This window comes from Gymnoscopelus microlampas, assembly GCF_963454915.1.
Source record: "Gymnoscopelus microlampas genome assembly, chromosome: 5".
In the NCBI taxonomy this organism is placed as follows: Eukaryota; Metazoa; Chordata; class Actinopteri; order Myctophiformes; family Myctophidae; genus Gymnoscopelus; species Gymnoscopelus microlampas.
The window spans coordinates 50,140,337-50,165,107 of record NC_139942.1 but is presented as its reverse complement, the minus strand read 5'-3'; the positions used below and the strand labels follow the sequence as shown (position 1 = coordinate 50,165,107).

Sequence of the window (24,771 nt, the reverse complement as noted above, 5' to 3'; positions counted from 1 at the left end):
CGGCGGGCGGCATAGGGTTGTCTTGATAAGCGCTCCTTATTACCCGGACAAAACATTAGGTTAATCAATTAAGACACCGGCCGGAGGAGGCAGCATGCAGCCAGGTGGAGGTGGGGGTGGAGGTGGGAGATGATAATGGCTGAACACCAGGAGGGCCCGCTGGCTAGGATTACATGTATTTGGGTTTATTGTACGTTTTAAAACAGTAAAGAGGTTAACCTATTAACACATTCTGTGCCAGAATGTTATTGTAACAGATTACGTTCGGTGCCAGAAATCTCACCGTTGAGCTGCGCGGCGCTGTTTAACCTGAAGCCGATTCTACGTGTCTCCTAAATCTCAACAGTATTCTGAAAAACCTATGTTTCTATATCAGTGGTGCTCAATCTTTTTCATGTCAAGGACCCCCAAAATTATATGTATTTGGCCGCGGACCCCCATCAAAATATGTTGTTCCAGGGACCACCCAGAAGCAAAGATTTGAGTTAAAAATGTTCGCTTTAAAAATATATGTATTCAAAGATTTGCACACATTTTCAAGATTTAAAAAAGAGCAGATCTACAAGCTCGTAGCGCGGCACTCAGTGCCGCGCTATGAGCTTGTGTATCTGCTATTTTTGAATAGCCCAAAGTGTAAAATAATGCTTTTTAGCTCAAATCTAAAAATGACACAGTTCCAGGTCTTAATGGGTTAAGCTGTAGACTCCACGACGAGCAATCCATGTGAAACAAAGCATGCGTGCATTTTGCACGATGGTCCTGGCCAACGCCTGGAACGATAACATCTTTCACGCGGGTCACAATGGCGCAACGATCGCGCGTACAAAATGAGTCGGTTTCCCCAACGTAAAAAGTTTATAGGGGTTTTAGAGAACGGAAGTGGATGGGGAGCCATGTTTTTGGGCACAGTGATCTATAAGGCCCTTCCTTCTCAGAATCACCGTGGGTGATTCCAGAGCTGCTCCAGCCCCTCCCGTGTGGGAAAAAAACGAAAAAAACACGGTTCAGACCGCGTTCGGCACCGAAGCGCTACTCTGTGCAAACACGCTTCAGACCGTGTTTGGCACCCAATGTGTTAAGACCGGGAACGCATTTGTGTCATTTTAGATTTTAACGACTTTTTAAAGATATTTTTGGGGGCTTTTTCTGCCTTTATTGATAGGATAGTAGGCTGACAGAACATTTTGTGCAAATCTTTGAATATATATTTTTATAGCGAACATTTGTGACTCAAATCTTTGCTTCTGGGCGGTCCCTGGAACAAATATTTTACAAATATTATACAAAATATTTTACAAATGTTCACTTTGCACACAAATGTTCACTTTGCACACAAATGTTCGCTTTGCACACATTTTCACGATTTTTCAAAAATAGCAGATCTACAGTGCCGCGCTATGAGCTTGTAGATCTGCTATTTTTGAAAATGACACAGATGCGTTCCCGGATTGAATGAGTTAAGCATGCTGGGCTTCTTTCTGGCGGCGGTGCGTTGGGCAGACGTTTGAAGGACCCTGGACTGTTTATTCTTTTTCCTCTCTGGACGTTGCTCCCAGTGCTCCCTACGAGGAGGAGGAGGAGGAGCACCACTGTGTCAGCCAGGTCCGCGCTGCCGTTCTCCTCCCTTGCCCTCACATCAAGGCAGAGCGGCGCGGCACGGCAGGGCAGGCAAAAAAAAAGGATCTGACGGTGTGATGAGATCACTGGACTTTTTGTCCCTCTTATGCCAGCCACTGGCTGGCTGGGCCAGGCAGGCAGCGTTGGCATTTTGCAGTGGTGGTGGTGGTGGTGGTGGGGCTCGGGCGGGCAGGCGGGCGGGTTGGCGGCTCACTTGACCTTTGGATAATTGGATTTCTTGGAGACGTGATGCGACAAACACACAGAATGGTGCATGATGGGAGAGGGGATACTTGGCATGCACGGATGAGTGTGCCGGAGAGATGTGGCTGGAGAGTTAAAGAGACACTGGCATACTTAGGCACATGCCAGTGTCAGTCCCCTGTCAGTCCGTTTACGTAATCAGTTATTAGTGTGTGTATGTATGTGTGGGTTGGAAAGGATATATGTAGTCTATGATAGTACAACCTAATTCTCACTCCCAAGGCGTCACATTTTGCCGCTCTGTCAGTAAGCCCTGAAACGTCAGGTTTTGACTCGACGGGACACCATGGCGACGTTGCAAAACTATGCCTGAAACTGACCCTAGCCCAAACCCCACAAAAATATACCTAAACCAAACCCTAACCTCACAAAAATATACCTAAACCTAAACCTGACCCTAACCCAAAACCTAACCTCACAAAAATATACCTAACCCTAACGTCACAAAAACTGTGCGGAGAGAGAAAACAAAAGTCTCACCCACGGTGACATTCGATAACGGGAGGTTGTGGTTATCAGCTAAGGCTGAGCAATGCTACCAGGTAAGCCACAGAGGCAACTGATCCATTTCCTGATTCGAGTAGTATTTGAACCTCCAATACGTTCGTTTTAGTTGTTGTAGTCCTATAGTGACGCATTAGGGAGCGAAAACAACAGAGCGGCAATAACTGACGCCTATGTGTGAGAATGTGTTGGATAGTACAGTTGATTCTCAACCTTTCTTGAATCAAGGGTCCACTTGAACATCTTGAAAGTGTTCGCGGCACACCCGTTACGACCACTTAACACGGCAGCCGTATACGGTCGTCCGGACAGATTGGGTGGGCCGTGTGCATTTTCAGAGCATGTTTATTTGAATGATCAGTCAATAGACTGTGTTTGGGCTTGGATCAGTGGAACTACTGTAGTATAGTTCCTATTTTATTGGTATCACAATGGACACAACAATTTCAAAGACAAAATACCATGACATTTGTTTAACATTAATCTTAGTGGTTAGATATATAGATATTAATGTTATTTTTATCATTCAAATCTTTGTTTTGTCAATTATTTGTGGGCCTACTTGCAGTATCCTCATGGCCCAGCCCACAGGTTGAGAAACACTGCTTTACGTAATCGTGTGTGTGTGTGTGTGTGTGTGTGTGTGTGTGTGTGTGTGTGTGTGTGTGTGTGTGTGTGTGTGTGTGTGTGTGTGTGTGTGTGTGTGTGTGTGTGTGTGTGTGTGTGTGTGTGTGTGTGTGTGTGTGTGTGTGTGAGGATTATACAGACTTATAGTCAACTGTACTAGTAGCCTGTAACTTTTGATTGATTGATTACTTTATTAGTCATAAATGTAAACACATGGTACAGTAAAACATTAAGGCTAAAAGGATAACACATTGTGGTCCTATGTATTCAATTCATCAACAACATAGTATACAAAATAATACTTTTTATCAACAAATACAAACACTATATACAAAAGGAAAATTACATTTACCTCCCCTTGAGGTCACCTGATAGATGTTTGAAAGAAACCCAGTGTTACACATCCTTAAATGGATGGTGTCAGGGTATTCCACACTTGTGGTGGCAGAGTAGTAGAATGAAATTTTCCCATGTTCGTTCTAAATGTGGGTTGGTACCAGATCGTGGTCGCTCCCTCTGGTGTTGTGGCTGTCGCTCACTTTGGAAGTAGTTTGACAGGTATGAGGGCACTGAGGGCACTGTCTCTTTGACTATCTTTAAGACCTGAGGCGATTCTTGAAAAAAATCTAAATCCTAACAGTTTTTTGAAAAAAAAAAAAACACGATTTTTCCAAAATAGCAGATCTACAAGCTCATAACGCGGCACTCGGTGCCGCGCTATGAGCTTGTAGATCTGCTATTTTTGAGTATGAATTTTGCCGGTGCCTTGATGGCGTCGTAATGGCTGATTTTACACTTGGTTGCAAGTGTAAAATCGAAAATAAAAGTGTAAAAATAGTGCGACGCGTTGTGAGCTTGTAGATCTGCTGTTGATCTAGATGTTCAGAGCGCAACACACGAGCACAACCAAACATAAAATGACTTGTCTTTTAGTTCAACTGGATCTCTTCTCCACTAGTCCCTCACTAACATTTTAGTCTAGTTTTTATTTGTTGACAAAATTGTCAGTATATTTAGTTTTAGTTTATAGTCATCATAGCTTAGTTTTTATTTCGTTTTCGTCAGTGAAAAAAGGTAGTCGACCAAACATTTTTCGTCATCAACACCGCTTAAATACCAATCCCAGTGATATTTGCTTAACTTCAGGGCTGCTCTCCTTGGTGCTGAACTGCCCTTGCAGACTGCACCGCTGCACAAACACTGTGCTGAGACACACTGGCGTGTCGTGAGACCAAGTCCAGGTGTGCCTCGGGACTTTGTGACAAAGCTGGTTGTCACGACCGTGCATTATTATCGCAATGCAGCTACTGGGGGTATGCAAAACGTTATGAAATGTCTTTTCATTTACCATGTCATTGCTTTCTGCACACTCATTTTTCCCCAGTAGAGAGGCAAATGATGTACCCTTAAAGAAACATTACAACCACTTTGAACCTGGTGTCCCTACTTTGAGCATGTCAATTCAGGTGACATATTTGAATTGAAATTATTATTTTTATAAAATGTTTTGTTGTTGAAAATAGCAGATCTACAATCGCACAACACGGTGTGATGAGATGCGTTGTGAGCTTGTAGTTTGGCTATAGCTTTTTTGTGCAAATTTGTCAAAGTATGAAACAGGTCTTGAGTTGTTAAACTTTTTTATATGGCATTAGTAAATAGAATAGTTTAAAGTGTGATAATACGTTTAACACATGCAATTTTGCATGGATATGAATACAGGTGTTTGAAAAAGGGTAGTGCACACACATCCGTGGCCCAGGTGCAAGACAAACTAAAGTATCATAAAAAAGAATAGAGTCTGCACACATGGTGATGCTGAAAAAGCTCTGCTGTGTGTGTATTGCGTTCATGTATAATGTCCTGATGAAGGTCTGGATAGGCCCGAAACGTTGACAAACGCAATAAATACACAGCGGAGCTTTTTCAGCACCACCAGTGTGCAGACTCTATATTATTTTTTAATGCATACAGGTGTGCCTTGAGATGTTGACTTTGCCTTTTGGCATGCCTTGGGCACAAAGACATTTGAACTCCACTGTGCTAGAAGCCACTATAGCCAGCCACTAACTTCAGTTTGGCTGCCCCTGTAACTGTCTGTGGTGGAAAAAGTACTCAAATTCTTTACCTTTATTGGTACTTTTTGGTAAAAGTACCAATACTGCAATATAGAAATAGTCTGTTACAAGTAAAAGTCCGGAATTCAAAATTTACTTGAGTATAATTACAAAAGTATTGGCATCAAAATGAACTTAACGTACCAAAAGTAAAAGTACTAAAATATTTGAAAATAGCAGATCTAGCTATCGGCTATTTTCAAATATCCTAGGTATAACATAGTACTACTAAAGTGGTTAATGTATGTTTTATAATAATGTAATAATTTATATCTGCGAAGTAGATAGTAACTAAAGTTTTCAAATAATTGTAGTGGAGTAAAAGTACAATATTTGTCTCTGAGATGTAGTGGAGTAGAAGTAAAAGTGTTGGAAATTGGAAATACTCAAGTAAAGTCACAATTGTACTTAAGTAGTTACTTTACACCACCGATTAGTGCTGCACGATTCTTGCTCAAATGTGAATCACGATTTTCCTCCATAAGAATTGAGATCACGATTCTCACACGATTCTCTTTGAACCCATTAAGACCTGAGGGCCGATTCTAATCTTTTTTTTCTAAATCCTAACACTTTGAAAAAAATATAAACAAGTATTTTTTCACAATTTAAAAAAAAAAATAGCAGATATACAAGCTCATGGCGCGGCACCGAGTGCCGCTTCATGAGCTTGTAGATCTGCTATTTTTTGAATAGCCAAAGAAATCTTAAGTGACACAGATGCGTTCCAGGTCTTAATGGGTTAAAAAATATATAAAAATATATAAAAAATTAAAAAAAGTATTACAAAATAAAAAATCGCCATAATTTAGAAATTAGATTGCATAGGTGTCTGAATCGAGATCAGTCTTTTTTCGATTAATTGTGCAGCACTACCACCGATCATTCTTAGTGAGGTGTTTTCTGCCTTTATTGAATGGAACAGTTGAGTGCTGACCTGCAGCTGTCCGTGGTGCTAGGCTGCAGCTGTCCATGGTTCTGAACTGCACCTGCAGGCTGCACTGCGCTATTGCTACAGTGATGATGAAACGTCACTTTAAATCAACTTACTGCAGTGGTTATCAAATGTTTTCATGTCAAGCCCCCCCAAAATTGACACTTATTAGCCCGCGGACCCCCATTTGAAAATATATGCCAGGGACCCCCATAAGAGAAGATTTTTTTTACGGCTCTAGCAGTGTTTCTCAACCATTTTAATTTCAAGGACCCCCAGTTTGAAATGCATTAGGCATACAAACCCACATTTAATGGCATTTCTATCTCTAGGACCCCTAATTTATATTGTAAAATTAATGTTAATTTAACTCTGAGAGTGTACAAATGGAACCAAATGGACCCATTAGGGTCCTAGAGTGTACAAATGGAACCAAATGGACCCATTAGGGTCCATTTGGTTCCATTTGTACACTCTCAGAGTTATAGACCCACAAGGGTCCATTTGGTTTCCAACTATCCATCATTTAGCTTGGGACCCCCTGGAACTCCCTCAAGGATCCCTGGGGGTCCCTGGACCCCACTTTGAGAACCAATGACTTACTGTGTGTATGCTCTATACTTGACCTGAGTTGGCACTGTACTTGATGCGTTATTCTTTACCCGAAAATAGCAGATCTACAAGCTCACCACACGTCACATAACGATCGTAGATCTGCTGTTTTTTTGGAGAAGGTTCAAAGAAGGATGCGAGGGTTCAAGTGGTTCAAAGCTTGAGTATGACTATACTGTACAGATAGGGTTGACAGAGCTACTGTCTTTTGTCAGTTCAATAGTTGATATGAACTATAAGTGTGAGAAATACGTGAAATGTTTAAGCGGTGTTTGTAAAGACCAGGCAGGCTTTCCAATCACATTCCTCATGGAATTGCAGGCAATCACATAATCATCAGAGAGTGTCACTCCTTCCTTTCCCAGAGGATGCACGGCCGGCAGGTTGTAACTGGTTCATCTCGAAGACATCCTTTCATACTAGTGCCTTATTTTAGACTTATTACAGGGAGAAAGGACTGGTCTGCGGTATAGCCTGACCCATATATCGTTTGGCTGATACATGTGCAATCATTTGACATTTTTTGACAACATCGGTATCTGCAATTATAATAATAATTTGATCCCCACTCCTTGGGGTGATTTTTGTCACTGTATGTTTGCGCATACCTGAAATGTGTCCTCTGCATTTACCCATCCTATGATCACTAGGAGCAGTGAGCAGCCATTCTACGGTGCTCAGGGAGCAATTAGGTGTTAAGAGTCTTGCTCGGGGACGCTTCAACACATTGCTGGCCTGGAATCGTACCTGGGACAACCAGGGGCCTCTGGCTCCCCAGGCGGGCTCTCTAACCACTCAGCTATACGGCTGATGTGTCTCGAAATCCTCGCGTTGTGAGCTTTCCCATCGGCTATTGTCCTGTGAAAGCCTTCCACCACAACAACAAGAAAACAGAAAAGACACTAGTGTAGAGAAACCCTGAGGGATTAAGAGGTTGAGAAGCGCTGGGTTGTGGAGCTGAAGCATGAAGCGTCAAACTCTGAACACAATGACCGCCGTGCCGACCCGAGTGCAGCGAGAGGGTGATGATTGATCTGGGTGAGCAACGTGTCTGCTGTGTGACAGACACGTGATTGATGAGTGAGAGGACACGGGCCAGCCTGTCACTTGTTAAGGATCATGACCCTCTCCTGTCCATCACTGTGGCTGTGTGTGTACATATCGTTGGTGTCAGGCAGAAACCTCTCATCTCCATATTCTATCTTTTAGTGTTTTGTTTATTTAGTAAATTAACGCCCTACTTGATCACACTACAGCGTCACACAAAAAGCATCAAAAGTAGCAGATCTACAAGCTCGAAACACGTCGCTTCGCACCTTCACACGGTGCGAAGCGACGTGTTTCGAGCTTGTAGATCTGCTACTTTTGATATTTCTGAATTTGAATCCGTAAAAGTAACAGTTTTGGACATATGAGGTTTCCACCCCGACAGAGACGATATGTTTGTGTGTGTGTGTGTCTGTCTGTGTGTGTGTGTGTGTGTGTGTGTGCGTGTGTGTCTGTGTGTGTATTTGCACCTCATCAGCGCCTGCTCTTGCCTCGGGGTTGCGTGCGTGCATAACACTCTTATTCTGACCTGACCACTCCTACATAACGCTCTTATTTACACATAACCACTCCTACCTAACCCTCTTATTCTGACACAATCACTCCTACGTAAGCCTCTTATTCTTCATAAAACTGAACTGATTTGCAACTGCACTTGGACTGAATTTTAATTCCATCTACTAATGTTCCCCCCACACTATGGAGGCTGGGGTTCAAGTGGTTAAGTGATGTGATTTGAACTCTTAAGGGAGCATACTGTCATCAATACATGCCAGTGTGTATTCACAGCTTTGGCCATATAGTGTAAAGAGACAATTATTTGATGAATGCCATTATTTTGTAGCTAGATTTTTTTTTAAATGTATGTTAACATTTACTTCATAGTCATGAAATATGACCAAAATTGCCTGAATAATTAAGTCTTAACTTAAGACCTGGAGGCATGGCCAATGCTGTTTGGCTATTTTGAATGCCACACACATAGCCTTTGATTTTGTCAATAGAGACCTCCTTGCCTACTTATTGATGAAAACGGGTGTAGATGGAAAGTTTTATCAGGTACCCAGTGATGTTGCTAGGTTTTCAATGTAATGGGTCCTGGGATGCAAGGGTGGTCTTTTAGATGGGTCCCAGGGACATTTTATGAGTCCCACAAATTCACACCCTACGTGGTGCCCGGTGCTTGGACCCGGTTTTGTACTACAGATTCATATCTATATGAATCTGTAGTATTAGCACACCTTATGGTAAGAAATACTAGTAGTGGACAACAGGTGGATTTAACATACCTTTGACCAATAGAATACATTTAATCATATAACCTTTTAATCGTTATATTTTATTTTGTATTATTTATGAATGTAGAATTTATTTTTACTATTTATTGTGTAGCAATAAAAGACTGAAAACACTGGCTTACAGTGGAATTATTGGCAACTAAAGAAATAGGAATTCAAGAAATAATGAAGACAAATACTGACAATGCCTATGAACATTGGCTTGCAGTTATTGCACATAGCCAACATGCAATAATAATATTAAGCTTGTCATTGAGAAAGGAAAATAAAGTTGTCTTTTTGAGGAGAAGTGGAACCTTATAAGTCACTTTAAGTTTAAGTAGCATGAGGGAGAGGGTCTACCCTCTTCAGGGAATTAATTGATATGATATCTCTAGGCTACAGAAAACATTCAGTTGGCTATTAAACATACACAAGACACAGACGATAGACAACCGGTTACTTACAGCTGCCATTAATTAGTGCTTTTGATTGCCTTTGTGGTCAAATCAGGGTCAAATGCATAGGCTCAACGAGCCATCGTTAACCTGCTAATGTTACACAGCTGATTGGCAACATTAATCCACCACATCACTCTGATGTCCAAGCAAGTTGGAGAACACTCTAAAATCGGGGATTTTACTTTGGCTGGTCAATTTAAGATGACAATAGCAACAAAGGTTAGTAGTAGACCTGTATGTATGATGATCAGTTATTATTCCAGACAGTGGTCTATCCAAGACGTTTTAACACGTTTAAGACCAGGTCTCAACCAGCTCCTCATGCCGTCTCTCTCTCTCTGTGTGTGGGGAGGGGAGGGGCTGTGCTGCTGCTGTGCGAGAGTCTCCACACAACGTCTAACCGAGTTATACTTCTCTAGTACAACGGTGTCTAACCGGAGAGTTATACTTCTCCACACACGGTGTCTAACCGAGAGTCCAGGGCTCCATGCAGATCACAGCTGACAAATATTATCGGAGCTATTATTAATGTTATCGGTTTTATCGGGATGATGTCATAAATCCTGATATCAGACCAATAATTATCGGGCTGATACTTATCGTGCACTACTAATTTTACCGCGAATTATTTTTATATTTTTCTGTGTTGTTGGTGAAAACTCTAGTGCGTCCCATGGACGCAACTGCGGTGTCACGAATGCGTCCTTTCGCAATATGGTGCGTCAGAGACGCAGGACGCAGGCCTACGAGCATCTCTGGGTACCCAGGGGGCAAACCCCCCCTTTTTTTGGAAACCTGCATTTGCCCTGCCATCAAAGGTTGGCCACCAGAAATAATATCTATGACCCAGTAGGATCACAACCTATATGGACAACCCGGTCAATTTTTTGCTGGAAATCCAATATGGCCGCCTCAATATTGGCCCCTATCAGAAAATAGCTTTGGCGATAACTTTTGAACCAGATGGGCTAGAAATGTAAACTTGGTGTCTATTTCATGGTTTCAGAGCATGAGAAACTCAATGGAATACTTATTTTTATGATTAGGTGTGTCTGGACCTTTACTTAGTCTGCTTTTTAAGCAATATGAACACATTTGGTCAGTTTGAGCTTTCATTTCTATGTTGTCAATATGGCTGCAGTCATAAATAATGTATGGTATTACATTTTTGCTCAGATTCTATCTATAGTTGTGGGGATGATTGCAGTGAAAAATCTGAGAAAAAGCCCACAATGTATATTATGTATCATTTTAATAAACTAACTACAATATAAACAGACACACACACTCCAAGACTTGCCAAACACTTCAACTTTAGGGCTATACAAATTAACATAGTGGTATGCATTCAAGTAACATAACAAAATATAGACTACTTAGTGACAAACAGAGTAAAAGCGGATTTGAGGTTGCCTACAAAAGGTTCATTTTGACCTCTATGGTGCTGGCTTGCCTGCTTCTAAAGCCAATGATACGATGGTACAATGCTATTCACTGTCACTGTTGTCACGTGTTGCACTGATCCTGCTGCATCGTGTCTCCAGTCCCTGGCAACGGCATCCTAAGTAGCATGGAATTTCCTTCTTTGCACAGGAACAGTTTTTCTGGCAGCCTTTGATACAGCTGCATGATATTGCCTTGTTCATTGACACAGGCCAGGCTGGCTCGGTAGATGCAAGGGGGACTGCATTGCTATCCAGGCGAGGCGTCCAGAGATGGCATTCCTAGGAGAGCAGCTGCTGCTTTTTCAGGAATCATTGAATGGGCAACCAACTGCAGTCCTCTGGGCAACCTTCCTGGAGATGTCAGATATTCTCCAAAGGTTTATCTACTACGATCGGGAAGGTGACTGGACAGGACATCTCTGTGAATCAGCAAGAATGCTACCCTACCTCACTGCAGCAGGCCACTACAAGTACGGGCAGCAATCTTTACCTCTGTATTTGTCTGAGATGAAGAAACTACCAGAAACGGCTTCAGAGGTACATGAAGCACTGATGGCAGGTGTATTTGTTGGCAGACGAGCAGATGGCAGCCACAACAGTGTTGCTCTTGACATGCTACTGGAACAGACCTATAATGCTGATGCCAAGGAAGCAAGCGGTCTGGATGGCATTACACTCAGCCCTGCTGCCCGGACAAAATGGGTCTACACAAAACCACTCACTGCAGCTGTCTCTGCAGAGCTCAAGTCTATGCTCCACCTCCACTCCTCCAACCCACACCATGAGTCTAGTCAGAGTCGTGTAACCCGGGATGCAGAGATGGTAGTCAAGGTCATGGCAGCAGTGGAGACTAACCCACAGTGAGCACATCATCCATGATCAACATATCTACAGGACAGTGTGCTGATTCCACAGTCAAGGACGACTTGATGAGTGTGAAAGAACTGGGTCTGAAGGCACTGTGTGAATCACTGTCCAGTGATCAGAAGAAGACAAGCATAATGAAGCTTAACACTTTCCACACTCAAAACACAAAATCCAAAAAATCGAAGGGGAAAACCTCAGCACCTGGCAAGAGCAATGAAATTACTGCCCTCCTGCGCATGACCCAAATCATAGCCAGTGGTGGAGAACTCAACCTTGTTGACTTTATAGGCAACCACGAGTGCAGTGACTTCCCCCCCTTCCCTCTTCCAGGAAGATGGCAGGATGAGAACAGGTACCAAGGCAAGCCTTGTGAAGGTCCTGAAAGAGGAGACCAAAGTTGCATGCATCCCTGACCTGCCTACAGAAGACAGAAAAACAGCAGTAGTTATTGATGCCATGTATGCCATACGCCATTGGTCGTTCTTGAAAGGTGAAGCATTTGGAACAATCGCTGAACGATACAACGTCTGCTGTTGAATGATGTGCCTGCTGGCACAGAGATCATTCACTTCTGTTGTGACCGGTACAGTGGACCTAGTCTTAAGACAGCTGAGCAAGAACACAGATATGCTCGACCAAAACCTTCCAAAGAAGCTAACAAGGCAAACCTATTGAGTTTCCTCTGTGACGAATGGTGTGAAAATGAGAAACTTAAGTCGGCCCTTGTTCCAACACATCTTTACCTGGGTGGGGGGTTTAAAGAAGAGACAATGAGTGTGGTGATCAAGGAGGGGTCTATTGAAGATGTCCCTGCACTAGAATCCACACAACAGGAGGCTGATACAAGAATAATACTCCACACCCTGTACAGCGTCCAGAATGACAAAGTTGACAGAGTTGTCATCCATGCCAATGACACAGACATCATCATCATGTGCCTTTACTATAAAGCAACACATCTCAGATGCCTTCCAGAGCTGTGGGTGAGAACAGGGCAAAATTCATACCTTCCTATCCATCAAATGGTATCAGCACTGGGGCTCGCACGGTGTCGTGCCCTGCCCTTTATCCATAGTTTAAGTGGCAGAGATACCACCAGCTATCCCTTCTTCACTGGGAAGAAGGCATGGTTCAAGGCCAGCATGTGTCTGGATCTCCCTGCACTTGAGGAGTTTGGTGAAAACTCTTCTGATTCCCTCTCAGATGATGTCATCAATCAGGCACAAGACCTCACAATTGCTGTATATACATCCAAAGCGGACCACCCGGAGGATTTTGACCTGAGTAAGCTTAGAGTGTACAAGTTCCTCAATAATAGATCAACCCTCTTAAAGCTGCTGCCCCCGACAGAGAATGCCATTGACCTGCACCTGAGAAGAGCTGCTCTAGCAACCATAATAGATAAATGTGCACACATCGCCAAGCCGGATATTCCCTCTTTCGCAGAGTATGGATGGTCTCTCAGTGCTAGCAATGCAGTCCCCCTTGCATCTACCGAGCCAGCCTGGCCTGTGTCAATGAACAAGGCAATATCATGCAGCTGTATCAAAGGCTGCCAGAAAAACTGTTCCTGTGCAAAGAAGGAAATTCCATGCTACTTAGGATGCCGTTGCCAGGGACTGGAGACACGATGCAGCAGGATCAGTGCAACACGTGACAACAGTGACAGTGAATAGCATTGTACCATAGTATCATTGGCTTTAGAAGCAGGCAAGACAGCACCATAGAGGTCAAAATGAACCTTTTGTAGGCAACCTCAAATCCGCTTTTACTCTGTTTGTCACTAAGTAGTCTATATTTTGTTATGTTACTTGAATGCATACCACTATGTTAATTTGTATAGCCCTAAAGTTGAAGTTTTTGGCAAGTCTTGGAGTGTGCATGTGTCTGTTTATATTGTAGTTAGTTTATTAAAATGATACATAAGATACATTGTGGGCTTTTTCTCAGATTTTTCACTGCAATCATCCCCACAACTATAGATAGAATCTGAGCAAAAATGTAATACCATACATTATTTATGACTGCAGCCATATTGACAACATAGAAATGAAAGCTCAAACTGACCAAATGTGTTCATATTGCTTAAAAAGCAGACTTTTTGCCATAACAGTTAGCTGTCACTGTAAAAGTCATAGTAAAACTCATTTTCGGGTGGCGTTCATCTTGTAAATATGCAAAGTAAAGGTCCAGACACACCTAATCATAAAAATAAGTATCCCATTGAGTGTCTCATGCTCTGAAACCATGAAATAGACACCAAGTTTACATTTCTAGAGCATCTGGTTCAAAAGTTATCGCCAAAGCTATTTTCTGATAGGGGCCAATATTGAGGCGGCCATATTGGATTTCCAGCAAAAAATTGACCGGGTTGTCCATATAGGTTGTGATCCTACTGGGTCATAGATATTATTTCTGGTGGCCAACCTTTGATGGCAGGGCAAATGCAGCACACCCCCCTTTGCCCCCTGGGTAAGGCAATTAGCTCACTTTATGGTGCACCACAATCATGTGTAAAGGTAAATGATGCTTGTACCAATTGGTTTCCCACTCCATCAGGGGTGAAACAGGGGGATGCTTTGTCCCCTACATTGTTCGCTGTACACAGCGATTTGATTTGATTGGCTAAATCATTAATATTATTAATTATTAAAGATCTAGCCAATCAAATCAAACCGCTAAACTGCAGAGTCAAATGTGGAAGTGAACATGTCAGCATTTTATTGTATGCGGATGACATTATCTTAATAGCAGAGACAGAATTTGACTTACAAAGAATGCTGACATGTGCAAGTAAATGGTGTAAAAAAAAAAAAATAGACTTTTGATAAATGAAAAGAAAAATGAAATCATGCATTTTAAAAACCCTACCATGCGCACAAGTGACTTTCAATTCCAATTTGGGGGATCAAAGTTGAATTATACAAAGTTCTATAAATATCTGGGCTTTTATTTGGACGAGCATATGCATTTTATAAAAGGAACACCTTTATTGACAGAATCAGCAGATAGAGCACTAGGGGGAGTCATAGCTAAAACAAAGACCCTGAGGGATATTGGTTTCTCTACCTACTCCAAACTATACCAGGCTTGTGTGTGTCCAGTGTTGGATTATGTAGCAGGAGTGTGGGGATTTAAGCAATATCCTAAAAGTGAGGCTGTACTCAATACAGCAATGCGGTACTTCTTGGTAGTACAGAAATTCACGCCAACCCTGGCTATCATGGGAAATATGGGGTGGGAACCCAATGAGGTACGGTGGAATGTGCACATGGTACGTCTGTGGAATAGAATACTGGGGCTGAATTCCAATAGAATTGTAAGAAAGGACTTTGAGTGGGACATGTTGATCAAGGGTTGCATGGGCTACGGACATGTATGACATTCTTTTGAGAGCTGGGTATTGAAGACCAGAAAAAGTAGAGAGTATGGTAATGAAATTAATTATTTAAAAAAGAGTAAAGGACAGATGGGCACTGGATTTATGGTGTAAACCAAAACTCTGCACTTATTGTGAGATAAAGCATGTCTATGGTCCAGAAAAGTATGGACTGTATAACTTATAAAGAAACAATCCTTATGTGCTCAAATCAGGGCTGGCATACTTGGTCTTCATATTGAGACGGATAGGTACGTAGGCACGGTTGAGGAGGATAGATTATGTGGTTTGTGTGATCTTAATGAAACTGAAAATGAAATGCATTTTGTTTTGTATTGCTCATTCTACAACTCTATCAGGCAGAGACTTTTCCATAAGGTAGATCCAAAGTATGAATCTGAGTGGTTGGATGACTCAGAGAAACTGAAAGGTCTCTTTCAACATGCCATTTTTTCCATTTGCTTCATCTCTTGAAAAGGCCTGGTCAATGAGGAGGAGGGCCATTTACATGTAAAATGGCGTTGTCTTAGTTGTTCTTATTTTGTTCATTATTATGAGGACGTAATACGAACGGGAAGGATTGTGGGGGCGGCAGTGGCTTTACAATCAATGTAAAGCGCTTCGGATAGAAGCGCTATATAAATGCACCATTTACCATTTTTTGCCATTGATAATGTCAGTTGTTTTCTTTTTGTGTTATGTGTCATATAATCCCATATGGGATGGGCCAAAATGGTGGCATGACACATTTCATTCATTCATATGCGCGTGGGCACGCACGCATGCACGCGTGTACGCACGCACGCACACATGCACACACGCACGCATGTTCTCTCTCTCTCTCTCTCTCTCTCTCTCTCTCTCTCTCTCTCTCTCTCTCTCTCTCTCTCTCTCTCTCTCTCTCTCTCTCTCTCTCTCTCTCTCTCTCTCTCTCTCTCTCTCTCTCTCTCTCTCTCTCTCTCTCTCTCTCTCTCTCTCTCTCTCTCTCTCTCTCTCTCTCTCTCTCTCTCTCTCTCTCTCTCTCTCTCTCTCTCTCTCTCTCTCTCTCTCTCTCTCTCTCTCTCTCTCTCTCTCTCTCTCTCTCTCTCTCTGCACACTGATGATCTCACTGTTCTTCCATGTCACGTGACGTCTTTTCTGTGCCTTTGCCCCAGATCTTCCACATGACCTATGACTTGGCCAGTGCGGTGATGAGGATCTTCAACCTGATCGGCATGATGCTGCTGCTGTGTCACTGGGATGGATGTCTGCAGTTCCTGGTTCCCATGCTGCAGGACTTCCCCTCTGACTGCTGGGTGTCCCTCAACAAGATGGTGGTACGTACTGCGTGATCTAATATGAGAGTGACGACACTATAGCGTTGACTCCTATTGTAAGAATGGAATGCTGAAATGTTCGTTCTATCCCAATGAGATAGTTCCAACGTTTGGAACTATTGCCCAAAGCGTGTCATAACTCTCTCTCTCTATGGGTCTGGGTACATAGTACCACAGCGTTTTCTTTTTTTTTTGTTGATCGATTGAATACTTTGTTAGTGAAGAAATGTGAACAGCACGTGGTACAGTATGACATGAAGGCTACAAGGATAACACAACAAAGTCCTGGGGACTTGTTTCCATTGTAGTCCTATGTATTCAATTCATCAACGTGGCATAAAACATTTACACGATAGCATGTCATACAAAAGAGATAATTATCTATCACCCTTGTGCTCTCCTCCTGATACATGTTTTTTTTCCAGGCCAGTTTTGAAAGAAAACCAGTGTTACACATCCTTTAACTCATTCAGTGCCAATGACGTCGCCGATGTCACGTTTTTATAAGCCCAGGGTGCCAATGACGTTGGCAAAAAAAAAAATTCAGAACCCAAGATATGATGATTTGAAGATTTGCTGCTCCATTCACTTCTTGTTTAACATCTTACTGAAAAAGGCTGTATCTCGCTTCCTACGCGCACTTTTTTTTTTACAATGTATTTTTGGCTCTGGCACTCAGAGCCAAACTGACAGAAATAAGTCAGGCACTGAATGAGTGGATGGTGTCAGGGCATTCCACATTTTGGTGGCGGAGCAGTGGAATGAGAATTCTTCCATGTTTGTTCTACATTTGGGGGGTACCGGATCATGGTTGCTCCTTCTAGTGTTGTGGTTGTAGGTGTCGCTCACTTTGGAGAAGTAGTTAGACAGGTATTGAGGACACTGTCCTTATGACTATCAATGACAAAAAGGAACCACAACCACCAGCATGTTCAACAGCAGAAAAAAAAACTTAAATTATATATTGTTATTATTATAAAAAGTGAAACACTGCCATTATTAATATTTCCATGTACGCCGAATAGAGGAAATAGCAGATTTTTTGATGTAAACTGTTTTGACAATTTTTGACAGTATGACATGCCCAAAATAGGGGCGCCGGTTTGACACAGTACAGAAATAACATGAACAAAATAAGAACACCCACCACCCCCAAGAAAAATAAAAAATAAAACAGCAGATGTGTAGTTGTTAGATGTTCTGTAGCCCCAGATTCTGAAATCAATCAATATTTTGTGAACTAGTCCACACTCCACAGTGGAGTCACTGGATACGCTAAGAACACCAGCAAGTAGCTGCTTCACTGACCATGAATTGGAGACTGAACTTGTGTATTTAAAGCTCCAGTTGGCAGCTTCAAAGGTGCTGTAAGTGATATTAGTTTCGTTAAAGGGCAAGGCCACTTTGGTAGAGGTTTAGGGTTGTGTAGTTACCTTGCCATGATGTAACTCCAGAGGTGGACAAGAAATAAAAAATAATTTGATAATACAAATGTTAACTTCCTGTTGATTTTACTATTTAAAGATCCGGATCAGGATCCAGTTTTCTTCCTAATAAAAATGGCAAAATCAACAGGAAATTAAATTTTTTATATAAGTGTTTGTGTTCGTTTCTGTTCTAAATGAGTGGCTTTGAGAGTTGTTTCAGCGTGCAAGTCAATGAGGAGCATATTTAGAATTTTTAACAGGAATTTTGAACGGAAGGACATTTACAAACATAGGCTACTATGTAAAATTTGTCCTCTGCATTTAACCAATACTAACTATTAGATTGCTGTTACTGAACACTCTGTAGCAATGATTCCTATGAGAATATAGTTATTTAACACAGAATATATATTTTTTTAATGGAGCTTTTTGGCCTTTATTTATAGTTTACAGTAGAGACAGACAGGAAACAGGGAGAGAGAGAGATGGGGAGACATGCAGCAAAGATCGTCGGGAACGGGACTCGAACCCGCAATGCGCCGTCAGGCTACATTGGAGCCTTGGTGCCCGGACCGCTACGCCAGCCGTCCGGGCCTAACACAGCTATTTAACACTTGTTTTATCTAAAAATATCACTTTCAGCACCTATGACGATAATAATTGTGATCAGGCGATAATGTCATAATCGTGACAGCCCTGCCTGTCATGTTAATTAATTATTTACTGGCATTAGACACTGCTGCGATTGTTTGTTCGCCGGCGAAACAATTGCTCGACATTTGCTTTGCAATTAGAACACCCAGATCAATGTCACCGTTGATTGGCTCACAACACAAATCGGTCTATCTCCTTGATTGGGTCATGAATGACCTTGTTTTGAGAACACAGAGATGAAATTGACATTGGGCCGAATCCCTGGTTCTGGCAATTTAATGCAAATTGTGTGCGTATAAACAGAGCGCTGAATTTCTCTCACAAGAGTCTTACCATCTGAGGTCCATATTTAATAATTATGGAATCCTTATGCCTAGTTATATAGCAGCTATAGGTTAGATTACATCGATGGGTCTATTCTCAGAAAAAGGGCACTAATCTTTTCTCATTATCCCCTTGAGCAGGGGTCTTCAACGTTTTCAGGCCAAGGACCCCTTAGCTGAGAGAGAGAGATGAAGTAGGGACAGCTGCAGATGAAAAAAAAAGACTTGTTTGACAGCACTGTCATTGGATTAATGAGAATTTTCAGACATTTAACCATTTGAACCGTCAATACTTAGTCTGCTCTTTTTCCCCCTCTACACCAAACCTCTTTGCCGAAAATAGCCGATCTACAAGCTCACAACGCCTCGCGGCTATTTTCGGCTGATGTTGTTCTCAGAATAGAGATGCTAGGGTTCATGTGGTTAATGTAAAAAAAACATGATCCTATCACACAAAGATTTGGCGGCCCCCCCCTGTAGTAACTCTGAGGACCCCCTAGGGGTCCCGGCTCCCCTGTAGTAATTATGAGGCCCCTCTAGGGGTCCCGGACCCCCTGTTGAAGACTCCTGCCCTTGAGCATAACTATATCATCTAACCATAGTTGCGCTGCAAAAGGTTCTGAACGGGATGTCAGTGTTTTAAAGCCATTAATCAATGTAATCGTCACGACTGGTGGTGAGTGCAGGGTAACGGGCACACGGAGCAGGTAAGCAAAGCAAAGTTTGTTGTTTACCCAGGGTGTCGGACTAAGCACGAAGCTTGTTTCCAGCCGGACCCTGCATGGAAGCCTTGCTCAAGGGCTATTCAGCGGTGATTCATGATTGATGTGATGAATTGGGGAATCGAACTAGGGACCTTCCGGTATCAAGGCCGCCCCTCTAACCACTAGGCCACCGCTGCCACTAAGGTGCAGTTCAATAGATTCATCAACAAGGAGGTATTAAGGCTTGCAGGACGGTGAGGCGGGCAAGGGTCAAGAAAACTGATGGCGGCACGCCAAACGCAGACACATCCAATAGGAGCAGGCAGGAATCCAAAATCCAATGATTAGGGCTGTCAAGATGATTAAATTTACTTGACGATTAATTGCGATTAACAATGTGATTGTGTGGCTTTTAGGCCTTGTTCAACAAAGGTTGAATCGATTGTGACGATTATGCAAAATAATGATGACAGGCCTACCAATGATCAGGCAAAAAAGGCTACTTTTTAGCCTCGTTCCCATAGACTGTAAAAAAAACAACTGCTATTGGCTGAAACCGCAGCGAGGGTGGGTCTTCACTCGGTAGAACCAGTAGAAACCTTAGAAACATACCTTACTTTATCATTAACCATAATTTACTAAACGCATATCGTGATGATTTTAAAGACTTTAAACTAGCGATTGAAAACATAAAGTGTTTATGAAAAGGTTTACTAATAAAATCAAGTGTAAAGTTCGCCCAAAACCTCATTGACTTAAATTGAGATCATAATTTATTGCGACCGGTAGAAGGTAAAGTAGCGACATCTGCTGGGCCATTAATAGGAACAGCAGACTGAAAGAGAACCCGGAAGTGAGCTTCAATTCCAGCGGAGATTCCTTGTTGCCTGCTCGTTCCCAGCCTACAGTTTATACTTCATCATACGACTAGCGAAAATAGCCAATCTACCAGCTCCCAAGGCATCGCATCGTGACGCATTGTGAGCTTGTATAGGCTGAGTATAGGCTTTTTTTCACAGTTATTAATTTCTATTTAATTTTAATTTATGTATGGAAAGTTTTCACCTATAATGACCTACAATGGGCTGGCAGGTTGAAAGCGTTGAAAGAGGCAGGTCAGGTAGGCAGAAACACAGGTACAAGGTCAGGTATACAGGGTCGTGTTCTGGGTCAGGCACAGGGTCGGGTACGGCTACGGTATGGCAGGACACCAGGATACAGGATACAGGTTCTGGACCGGCCAGATCAGGCTCAGGTTCCGGTTGTGGTCAGAACTGCAGACTCACTCCCAGTTTTCCACCACAGTCTGAAGAAGACTCACCTCTTCAGACTCATCCTCAGCCCCTATAGTACTCCTCCGTCCTTCTGTCCTTTTTTCGATAGGTGCTAGTTTACTACGGCATTGGTTCTCAAAGTGGGGTCAGAGGACCCCCAGGGGCACTTGAGGGGGTTCCAGGGGGTCCCCAGCTAAATGATGGACACGGACGAAATGGACCCTTATGGGTCTGTAACTCTGAGAGTGTACAAATGGAACCAAATGGACCCGTTAGGGTCCATTTGGTTCCATTTGTACACTCTGAGTTAAATTAACATTGATTTTACAATATGAATTGGGGTCCCAGAGACATACATGCCATTAAATGGGGGTCCGTAGCCTAATGCATGTCAAACTGAGGGTCCTTGAAATTAAAATGGTTGAAAATCACTGCTAGAGAGCCGTAAAAATCTTCTATTATGGGGGTCCCTGGCTTATCTTTTCAAATGGGGGTCCACGGGCTAATAAGTGTCAATTTGGGTGTCCAGCCCAGTGGCCTTGTGGCTAGAGTGTCTGCCCCGAGATGGGGAAGTCGTCGGGGTTCAATCCCCGGCCGGGTCATGTACCAAAGACTATGAAAATGAAATCCAATACCTCCCTGCTTGGCAATCAGCATTAAGGGCTAGATTGCAGTGTTGATTTCGTCGACTTAAACTATGAAGAAAACTTTTCGTCGACTACCTTTTTGACGAAAGCTAAATAAACAAGAAAGAATGACATAGATGTCATGGTGGACGGCGCAGCGCCCCCCCCCAAAAAAAAGAAAAAAGTGTTTGGGGGTACAAAAGCATGAAATGAAAAAAAAAAAAAAAAAAAAGGAGGTCTGCGGTTACTTTAGTAGTTACTTACACCAAAAAGTAATGCGTTACTGTGAAAAGTAACTTTTAAGTTCACGTTTTGGCCTATAACTCTTGAACTATATAGGCCAAAACATGAATCTGCCTGTTACAGCGCCACCATGAGGCCAGCAGGAGGCTGCGTTAATGACTATTTACCAATGGACCGAATGCCCCCGCCCTCCCCCAGGTAAAAATCACTAAATAACGATAGAAAGCAATACATGATTTTTAGCGGTGCCAACCGCTCTAAGCTTGACTTTGTCCGTTTGCGCGTCCGTCCGTATGTTATGAGCACGGGATGAGCACGGCAAAGAAGCAAACAGCTATAACTTCAGTTTGCAGCATGCCACCAAGTCCAAATTTGGTATGTGGACTTAGACCACCAATAGGGACGAGCATGAATTGATGACGTTATCAAAGAGGGGTCCAGGGACCCCCGGCGCCCGTATGAGCACGGGATGAGCACGGGATTTTAAACAGCTATAACTCCAGTTTGCAGCATGCCACCAAGTCCACATTTGGTATGTGGACTTAGACCACCAATAGGGACCAGCATGAATTGATGAAGTTATCAAAGAGGGGTCCAGGGACCCCCAGCGCCCGTATGAGCACGGGATGAGCACGGGATTTTAAACAGCTATAACTCCAGTGTGCAGCATGCCACCAAGTCCACATTTGGTATGTGGACTTAGACCACCAATAGGGACCAGCATGAATTGCTGAAGCCCCGCCCCCTCTGTCTTCCCATTGGCTGGCCTTCAAACAGCCATAACTCAAGTTCGCAGCTTGCTATGGAATACAAATTTTGTACATGGACTAAAGCCAGCAATAGGGACTAACTGTCATTACTTAAACCCCGCCCCCTCTGTCTGCCCATTGGCTGGGCTTTAAACAGCCATCATTCCAGTTTGCAGCATGCTACCAAGTACAAATTTGGTAAGTGGACTCAGACCACCAATAGGGACGAACTGAAATGAGTTAAGGCCCGCCCCAAAGGCACCGCTTCCTTCACACAGGGTGTGATTTTTTTTTAACACTCATATTTTAATTATTATCATTACAAACTAATAAAATAACCCTTGTTGTGAAAAAAACAAAGTAGTCCTTTAAAGTATCAAAAGTACAGGCCTTCTACAATTTCTGCAATTATCAGATTAACAAGCTCACAGTTATTTTCAAATAGCCTATGTATAAAATGAAAATTAGATACATGTTTCATAATATCATAATTTCTATCTGAAAAGTAACTAGTAAGAAAGCTTTCAAGTAGTTGTAGTGGAGTAGTATTATTGGAAGTGGGAAATACTCAAGTAAAGTACAACAACCTGAAAATTGTACTTGTACAGTAAATGTATTTAGTTACTTTCCAATTCCACCACTGTATTTTAGCATACTTCAGTGGTGGAAAATGTACTCACATGTTTTACTTGAGTAAAAGTATCAGTACTACATGGTAGAAGTACTCTGTTACTAGTAAAAGTCTGGTATTATAAATTCATGAAAAGTACAAAAGTATTGGTATCAAAATGTACTTTAAGTACCAAAAGTAAAAGTACAAAAATGTTTGAAAGTAGTTGTGAGCTTAGATCGGCTATGTTCAAATAGCCTACATATAAAATAGGGCTTTGAAATGTGTAAAATAGGACCATTAGTGGCTAATGTATTTTATATAATGTCATAATTCATATCTGAAAAGTAAGTGGTAGAAAGTTATTTATTTTAGTTTGTTTTGTTTTATTTCGTTTGCATTTATCATTGTTATTATGGCTTATTATCAGATGTGGACAGTAACTGATGAATTTGTAAATTTACTTGAGTAGCCTACTGTGTGTGTGTGTGTGTGTGTGTGTGTGTGTGTGTGTGTGTGTGTGTGTGTGTGTGTGTGTGTGTGTGTGTGTGTGTGTGTGTGTGTGTGTGTGTGTGTGTGTGTGTGTGCGCGTGTGTGTGTGTAATTTGTGTGTAATTTGTGTGTGTGTAATTTGTAGATAGGGACAACACTAGTTGTCGATGCAAACATAACACTTCAGGTCCCTTTTAGTTAGCGCATAGCAGTGACATATGGTGCCTTTTTGCCTTGAATATTCATGAAAGGCAGAGTGACATGGTTTGTTTTTCGCCTTGAAAACAATGAAAGGCATCCAATGTTGCTATAGTCAGTATGCCTAAATTGTATGTCTTTCATCCACGTTTCCCCATTCAGACAGTATGGCATGAATACAGTCTCAAAGGGGAAACGTTTTTATTGTATTAGGACTCATATATATTATATATACATGTTTTTAGTGTTTTAGTGGTTATTTTGTGCTGCACCACTATAGGCTATAAAGATATGCATTTAGTTTACTCGTTTTGAATCAAACCTGCACTAATTTGACTTGTGATAAAAAAAAAAGCCATATAAAAAAATACAGCAATTCATTGGTGTGAAAAATAAGTAATGTACTTTTACGTGTACTTAAGTATTTCTAAAAGTATTTACTCTTGATTACTTAAGTATATTTAAAAGCAAGTACTTTTTTACTCTTACTTGAGTAACATTTTGACTGAGCTACTTTTACTTGTAGTGGAGTAAATTTAAGCAGGAAGTATCTGTACTCTTACTCAAGTACTGGGAAAGACTCTACTCTGTCCACCTCTGCTTATTATGCAGGGGCGTCGAATGAAATAACGGCTCTATTGTTAAGTAGTTAATGTGTGAATTACTTTGAAACTAATGGCCAGTGGTCAGTATCACCTCAAGACAATAGGGAGTAGTATCAACACCAGTCCACAACATATAAATACTAGATCTGTAAGTAAAAGTATTATTGTCATTATTACAATTGTTGTATGACTATTACCTGCTTATGTAGGGCGTCTAGCGCCACCCAGTGGGTGTTCGTATTGAGCGCAGGACTGTGTGATTTATGTGAACGGTCTTCTTACCCCCTGTTTTTCAGTAGCGGGGGGCGGGGAGCGGGGTATAGTATAAACTGTTATATTAGATGAGTGAAACAGCTGTCGATACAGTCAATATAAGTAAATCATTATATGATGATAACC

General features: G+C 42.0%; 1 protein-coding gene and 1 long non-coding RNA gene across 2 annotated transcripts in view; one reads left to right on the top strand and one right to left on the bottom strand.

The window, feature by feature from the left end:
• The window catches only part of LOC311045732 (potassium/sodium hyperpolarization-activated cyclic nucleotide-gated channel 2-like), a gene marked incomplete at its 3' end in the record, with an annotated part of 111,399 nt that overhangs the window by 8,570 nt on the left and 78,058 nt on the right, over positions 1-24,771 (top strand). Inside the window, exon 3 of the mRNA XM_084057753.1 lies at positions 16,306-16,467. Coding sequence (XP_083913879.1) covers positions 16,306-16,467 — 162 coding nt within the window. The remainder of the gene's footprint in view (positions 1-16,305; positions 16,468-24,771) is intronic.
• Positions 1-24,771, bottom strand: part of LOC311045741 — a 252,200-nt gene that overhangs the window by 189,092 nt on the left and 38,337 nt on the right. The window lies entirely within an intron of this gene.